This window comes from Belonocnema kinseyi, chromosome 3 (genome assembly GCF_010883055.1).
Source record: "Belonocnema kinseyi isolate 2016_QV_RU_SX_M_011 chromosome 3, B_treatae_v1, whole genome shotgun sequence".
In the NCBI taxonomy this organism is placed as follows: domain Eukaryota; kingdom Metazoa; phylum Arthropoda; class Insecta; order Hymenoptera; family Cynipidae; genus Belonocnema; species Belonocnema kinseyi.
In genome coordinates this window covers 87,288,987-87,297,190 of record NC_046659.1, presented here as the reverse complement: position 1 = coordinate 87,297,190, position 8,204 = coordinate 87,288,987, and the positions used below count along the sequence as shown (strand labels likewise).

General features: G+C 32.6%; 1 protein-coding gene across 1 annotated transcript in view; it reads left to right on the top strand.

The window, feature by feature from the left end:
• LOC117169914 (MAM domain-containing glycosylphosphatidylinositol anchor protein 1) overlaps positions 1-7,897 on the top strand; it is a 388,199-nt gene extending 380,302 nt beyond the window's left edge. Inside the window, exons 9-10 of the mRNA XM_033356424.1 lie at positions 1,444-1,622; positions 7,670-7,897. Coding sequence (XP_033212315.1) covers positions 1,444-1,622; positions 7,670-7,897 — 407 coding nt within the window. The remainder of the gene's footprint in view (positions 1-1,443; positions 1,623-7,669) is intronic.
• The last annotated feature ends 307 nt before the right edge of the window (positions 7,898-8,204 follow it).

The following is an 8,204-nucleotide window of genomic DNA, read 5'->3' as shown; positions in this document are numbered from 1 at the left end:
ATTTATGTGTACTTATATACATTTCTCAAATTTCTCGTTTCAAATTTAAACTCAATTACGCGCTTCCTCATCAGTGGTTTTCAATGAAAACCTGCCTATTATATCATCGTTCATTACGCATTATTTATGTGTTTCTGAAACTGTCAATTTCTGTTCGTCCGTCCTAACCTACGCTAATTTGGTTTTCTCGTACTATATTTTTCAAAAATGTAGTCTAATCGTTTGAAGTCTCAGTATTTTTGAGACTTCTAAATGACTAAATTTTAATTAATTTTTTTAAAGAATTGATTTAAATCTTTTTTTTTTTTTTTGACTGAAATTTGATCTGTTTGACTATTTTGAACCATCATCAACTCAGGTAACAATGTATTTAAATCTACATAATTATCCATCATATTTGTTCAGACTAAAATTACTAATCTTTAATATAATTATTTAGGTTAAGAACCTTTGAAAAAGGGTATGCATGTGTACCGAAACGTAAGGAAGTTTAAAAAGAGTTTATCTATTAAATAAATATCTGAGTTTCGAAGAACATGTTTTTTTTTACTCATAATGTATTTTTGATTTACGATAGGACCGTAAGACATAAATAATTTTTTAATGAAAAAAAATGCGGGAAATTTTTCAGTATTTTTTTGTTTATAATCGAACGCGTTTCAGTAATCTTTGTAGGTCCTGAAGGGTGCAAAAGGTTAGGAAGAAGTATTTCTTGCGAAATTTAACCAAGCTAAACTGACAGAATAGCATTTTCATCATGTTTGGCAATTGTCATTTTCGAGTACATTTAGCAATATTAACTTAACTAAACAATTTTAGAAATTGCCTAATCTGCTGGCCTGCTCTTAAAAATGCACTGAGTAATATAGATTATTTGAATACAGTGAAACTCTTCTAGAGCGCGGATTTTGGGGCTGACGGTGGGTGGGAACTAACTCATTATAGCCTGCTCCGCTTTTGTTTTTTCACGCATAAGTGCTCGCCTAAGTGACAACCGCAGACCCCGCGAGCCCCGCTCAGCTCCTGTTACACCTACCTGCGGCGCGGCGTCAATTCTCGAAAGGGCAATTGAAGGAGGACTATTGAAGCATATCATTGTTATTATAAATCAAAAACGGGAGAGATTTCTCTTTAGAAATATTGTTCACTAAGTTCCGAACTTTTATTACCGAGTAGAATAATCCTGCCATGAAAAATTTTATTTCGGCAAAAACTGTTCAAATAATATATTCATGTTTTTTTCAGCACATCACAAATCAGTTTTATTTTATTTCGGACATTTGATATTTTTACTGCCTTGACTAAGGCCCATCCATTTGTGCTAAATATTGTTTCCAATGTTGTGATCAAAGCTTTGAGAATTGTGTTAGTCAAATTCTGACAAAGTCAAGTGACCTATGTATATTTGATTGCTAACAAACCTTTTGGAAATTTTTGTTTCAGGACATCCCATAATCCATCCTCTTTCACAAACCGTGAATGCATACGAGGGAGAGTCCTTGGACGTGATAGTAGAATTTTGTGCCGAGCCGTCCTATACAAAGGTCCTATGGATGTCGGAGAAATATGTTTACATACCTGGGAGTGAAGCACGTGAAGGAGTCCAGGCGCTAACGATAGAGGTAAATTTACCTGCCAGGCAGCACTTGAAACATGGCTACTTTAGCACGTATTATTCTTGAGCTTACATCAACCAACTTGCTTCTCTTGCCTATCCAAGCAATGCATTTCGCGATTTTGCATTTCACCCGAACCGAATTAATTATCCAAGCGTTTAGTACCGCTTTACCTTTGATCCTCTTATTATAGTTCACGAGTTGTGAAAACGAATAACCTACTCCAGTGCAGTGATTAAACATTCTGACCACTGGTACTAAATTAAATGGCTGGTCAATTAATGTAAGCGCCAGTTTAATTCATACAGAGAAAATTCAATCTCCAGGTCAACTTTATTTTACCAAAATTTACAATCTGCAATCAGTAACTTGCGAAATATAGTTCGCAAGTCCTTTTTTATGAAAATGAAAACATTTTATGACCTTTGCAAAATATTTGTTCATTTTCACTATTCAAATTGTGATGGCTAGTTTTTGAAAGATTCTTAAGTACAGCAGAAATCATATTTAAGTCGAGAGCGGTAAATTTTAGGACAAAGTTTTTGAAAAATGATTGTTCCTAAATATAAACAAAGAATACACAGGGCTAACGTAGCCTTATTTGTAAAAAAAATAGTCAAAAGTGCTGCCAAGCGACTACGAAGAAGGATTTCGTAGCCCATTTAAGTTTTTTTTTATATATTTGTGATAAACAATTAAATATTTTTCCTACTAATAAATATAAAATATAAGTCCTTTTAGGTGAGAAATAACTGATTTTAGCATTGGCGCAATACACTGAGTATTTTATTATATAAAATGTTTGTAATAATAGCGAGTTCGTTTCAGCAATTCTCACTTAGATAAAAAGTCAAATTTTTCAGTTGCTAATTGTTTTCCTATTTTTTTTATATTGCTGCACAAAAAATTAAATGAGAAAATCGAGGATTTTGAGGATCTTAATTTTTTAGAATTTTCATTCATATCGCTCCCAAATTTGTTTGAATCTATAAAAAATAAAGGCGCTTTTAAAAACAAATGATATTCAAAGGTTCTACAACCCCATAAAGTTTAACACGTATTTCCCGTAAAAAAGACGTTTTTGTACATTTTATTGGAAATGTAAATATTAGGTAAATCAAATTTAAACCCAATATTTATCTTCAGAATTACCTATAGAATACATATGAGTTTTTAATACCTTTTAAATATCTCCTCCATAAGCCTGGTTTATAAGGCCTCAAAAAAGCCCGGTAAGTGGAAAATTGGGATTTACGAGATTAATAATTAAATGTTTACACACATTTTTTAAACACTTTATTATTGTTTTTAGCAATTTTTTCTTTAAATAGATTTATACTTATGATAGTTGCGGCTTTTCCTACAATTGTTCACTTTTTATTTTGCATACAGTGAACTGATAATTAATGCAAGTTAACCAACATAATTGTTTAAGCAATCTCTTTCTTTTTTGTAAATATATTTTACTTAAATAAACCAGATATTTGAAATGTTTTTTAAATGTCCCATATAGATCATATTCAATCTAACATTAATATAGAAGATGGTCATACAAAATAATCATTTGGTTACAAAATTATGTTTGAAAAATTGTATTAAATATGACCACTATCTAACTGAAAAGTTGGAAATAAGTTTTAAAGTGTGAAGAACGGTGAGTTTCTAACTCAATTTTAAGAGGAAATTGCTAAAAGCCATAATAAATTATTTAACCAATGTATGTAAAAATATAATACGTACAATCTAAGATTCTTTATATTAGAGACAATTTATATTTTTTTAAATCTCAAGGTAATCATAATTAGCGCCGACAGGTTACAAACCCTAATTTTTCACTTCTTATGTGTTTTTGGGTCCCTATAAAACATACTTATGACAGGAATATTTGAGAAATAATTACTTATTCGTATTCTATAAATAATCGCGAAGACAAATATTGAGTTTCAATTCGATTCACCAAATATTGAAGATTGCGAAAGAAATGTACATAAACGTCTTTTTTAATAGGAAGTCCGCGTTAAACTTCACTGGGCTTGCGAAAAATTTAAATACACTGAAACCTGGATTAGAAAATCTGGTTTTACGACTTTATTAAATTTTCAGTCCTAGGCATTTGGATGATGCGGGGACCGTGGAACCAAAAAAGAACCGAAGAGACATAGTTTACATGGCTCTAAATGTTTAGGTTTTGTTTGCCTGGATTTATGTTCTAGGCCACTGCCAGTGATGCTCGTATCCTTACTTAAATCCAAGTTCTAGTGTATCATTTTTTTCAAAGGATGCGCCTACTCGTCTCCAAAAATTGGGGAAGTTGAAAAAGGGGTTGACCTAGTCGTCGCGCAAATTCGCGACGACTGGCTAAGTTTATGAAAAATATGTGACTACTTATCCCGAATTTCGAGACGACGAGACACGTCGTTTTTAAAAACAGAGCACCACATTTTTTTATTTGGATTTGAACAAATTAAAGGGCGATATACATGTAAATTGAAAGAAAAAATTGGATTAACCCGTTTTCAGCAATATCTGAAAATTCGTGAGGAATATAGATTTTTTGTATATAATTATTTACTAAATGCTATATTTGAAGTTTTGATAACTAAAAATATCATAAGTGTGAACTCTTCTAATTTAGACTTAAACAAGAGAATCTAGAACTGAGATTGAGTCTTCACCTAGTCAAGTGACTAATTCCTGTTTTGCTTCCAATTATTAGCGTGTCTCAGAAACTTGGAGGTGAGTTATTAACGAGAATTTGCGTGAACGCAAGACCTGCCCTCAAAGCATTGCAGAAGCAAGAGAGTTGTAACTGGTTGATTTCGATATGCTGTTGAATAATATATCGAGCGTCGCGTCGGTTTTGAATAGTCCCAAAGGTGAAGGGCTCAGAAGAGAAACGTGAATAGAGAACATAGGAATGGAATGCTGAATTGAGAATTCGTACGATACTCCCCCTAAGCCAAGGGGTTGGCAAGACGAAATTCTGAGTTCAATGAAGCAAGAAACTGCGACTCCTTGCAAGCAAAATAACATGTTTCTTTGGTTCAAGCTGAAGTAATTTCAGGTTCAATGTATTAAACTTTTACCAGCATATTGTACACATATTATTTTCATATTTATGAAAATTGCAAGTTAGGCAAAAAAAAATGTCTAAATTCTCCAAATTTGATCATTTAAAATATAAGAGAGAAGATATGTATTAACCGATTTTAATTTTTATTATTTGGATGTAAGCTCACAATTTTTGCGCGTCACCTGAAAAGATTCAATTAATAACAAAAATTTTAGTCCGTCCTAGTAACTACGAGTATACTAATTAGAAAATCATTTCTGTATGTAATTTTACTGTAGAATGCGTTGAAAAGAGAATTTTTGCTAACGGCAAAATATTTAGGATTAATTTGGGAATCTCTGCATTAAAAATGTCATATTAAGAATAAATTACTTTCTTTGAACTTTTCAAGTTGTAACTGCCGTACAAAAATTCGTTCTGGTATTGCATTTTTGAACATTTTTTAAATTTATATAATTTTCTCGTTACCAAGTCAAAATTTTACATGTGCCGCAAAGAAAGTTATTTATTTATATTTAAATGAAAATAAGAATATCAAATGATCATACAAGAAGTTTAATTATTTTGAAACTAAAAATTTTTATAATTCAAAATCAACAAAAACCTCTAAAGAATTTAATTTATTTGATAGAATTTCAGGGTTTTTAATTAAAAATTATATGAATTTTAAAAGGAAGAAATCTTTAACGTAGTGGGGAACTGAGCATTTTTTTATAAACTAAAAAGTTGGAAAAAATTATTTCTTTATAAATAAAGAAAATGGACCGTAAGCCTCCCAAATAATCAAAAATCTCAATTTTCAATTCAATACATTAGAATTGCATTTAATTAATATATTATCATACTAATAAACCATGATAAATAGAGTAAGTAGGTATACTGAAGTTTAGGATTGAACGTATTTTGAAAACAAAACTTATCTTCGGAAAGAAAACTTACTGATTGCGAACAATTAGAAGAAACCTAAATTCTTCGTACATAATTAGATCAGGTGGCAGCGATGCGAATTTTTAACCGGAAAGTTCGGGCTCGATTCCTGTGGCCACCTTTTTTTCCAATTTCTGTTTTCGTTCAGCAATTTGTTTCATTACAACTAAATATTAAAATTTTATAAAACAAGATAATATATTAATTTCTAACCATTTTTATTCATATGAAAAAAGTGGTTTTTTTCAACCTTTACCACTTTGACTTGAATCAGTTTTTAACATCCCAGTTTTTTTAATTCGACTAAATTGTTATTTCGATGGGTTCTACGAATATTAGGCTATTGTTCCGTTTCCGTTAAGAAAGTGTCTATCATCCTATTATCTTAATTGAAAACTTCTGTATTTTTTAATACATTTTGTAATGTAATTTAGGCTCCTATAACTTTCATAACAAGAAATTTTTAACGATTATTATTTCTTTTAACACTTCTACGTGTTTACTAAATTTCATACAAAATAAATTTAGCCTAATTCTTATCCGCAGGGGAAAAATAGACTAAAGCTTATTTGTAATAAAATGATGGACGCTTTCTTAACGGTAACGGAACAATAGCCTAATATTCGTAGAACCCATCGATATCTTGGTTTTTATTATTCTCAGACAAGATAAAAATAGTATGATAAGAATAACATTAATATTCAAATATAAAGAAATAGTAAAATAAACTGATGTGAGTACTTTTATTTACAGTTCAGTTTTTATTACTTTGAATAAAACCATTCTCAGCTACAAGACTTGGAATTCTTTATTTGATTGATCGTGAAAAGTTTTTCGAAACCGAGCCGTGGGCAAAGAATGAGTGTGGAACCTATCAAACGTTAATTAAGTCATTTAAACCTACCCCTTTATCATTTTCTTCCCCTTACTTTTTTATTTGCCCCCCTCCTCGTTATTCAATTTCTTTCTCCTCTGTTGCCCCTATCCTCGCTTCCACAGATTACACTTATCTTCCCCTTCTCTGCTCATCTTCACTTCTAATATTTTTTTTTCACTTTCCCTTCTCCCTCTCTACTCTTTTCGTCTGCTTCATCTACTTCCCTTCCCCTTATTCCCCCGACTTCGCACATTTCTTCTTGTCGGCTCCCTTGATTTCTCCTTACTTCCTATTTTCCCCACACTTTTCCAGCTTACACTTCTCTTATTTCACCTATTTTAACTTTCCTTATTTTGCCTATTTCCCCTCCCATCATTCCCTCTACTTAGTTCTCCTATTTATGAATAGAGGAAGTGTGTGTTCAAATCTGCCTCGCATTGAAGTTTTTGTGAACTTGTTTTTCGCGTTCGTCAAACAAATTTGATAGAATTAGTTCGAAAAAGAATATTTATTATAAACTCGATACCATAAATACCTGCAGAACGTGCTCTCCTCTGATAGAATATAATTTCCATATAATCAAGTAGCAAACCTTAGAGGTCAACCCCACCAACAATTTATTTAACATACAAAATGGCAAAAATAATCATTTAAAAAATAAATAATAACAAAAATTACCAGGGATCTTGTATTATTAAAACGGCCACCTTGATGTTGCAACTTTCGTAATGACCTGTTACTGGGAGGTGTGTGAATTCCCTTGTAAATCCCCTTGCAAATCTTATACTGCTTCTTACTTCAGCTGATACAGTTCGAATCCGTTTAACAATAAATGAATGAAAGGCAGATCTCAGGTTTTGTATCGCGTCGAGACTGAAATCACTCTCACGAAACGTTGAAACTAAATGAATGTGTCCCATCAAAAAGTTAACTGCTCGAAGTATTTCAGGAGTCAGCATGTTTCTTAGATTGACCGAGAAATTTTTTACCCGAATGTTCGATACCCATCTGAGAAAGCAACCGTGAAAGATGTTGAATTAGGTTCTTCCGGAGAGTAATGAAATCGTTTAGGAATTTTTTTCGCCTGCGTCTCTCCTGTGTTCTCTTTATCACCCTGGAGAACGATCCAAGTTCTCTCAAGATTTACCGAGATTTTTCTTTTATTTTCTTTTGCAGGACGGAGGAACGGAGGCGTGCTACAGGACTATCCTGCGCTTCAACTCGATCCAGAGGGCGCACGCTGGAGAATGGCTACTCTTAGTTCGGTCACCGGAAGGGATTGCGGACGCTTCCGTTTTACTGAACGTAACGCAGGCATCCGGATACAGTCACGCCCACTTCCGATCACTGAGTCTCACGAATCTCCTTCTGTGCTTGATCCTAGGTATTCTATGGTATCGTTGATACGTTTCATATTCAAACGACATGAAAATAATGTTTTAAAAAAAGAAGACAAGAAAATAAGTCTGTCTGATCCTGCCGGAAACCAGAAGCCAATAAGGATCGCCGATCCTGTCTCAATGGACTAAATAGAAAATCCAATTTTCTAAAGTGCGAGCTCAGTATTACGAATTAATTTAATTCGCCTCGTTTCTTTCAAGGATCAATTCTTATCGGGAAAACATTCCTAGAAAGTTTTGCTCGACGATTTGCAGAATTCTGGAAATAAAAGGATGTCTCCTTGTCAACCTACAGACTGGATTATATGTAC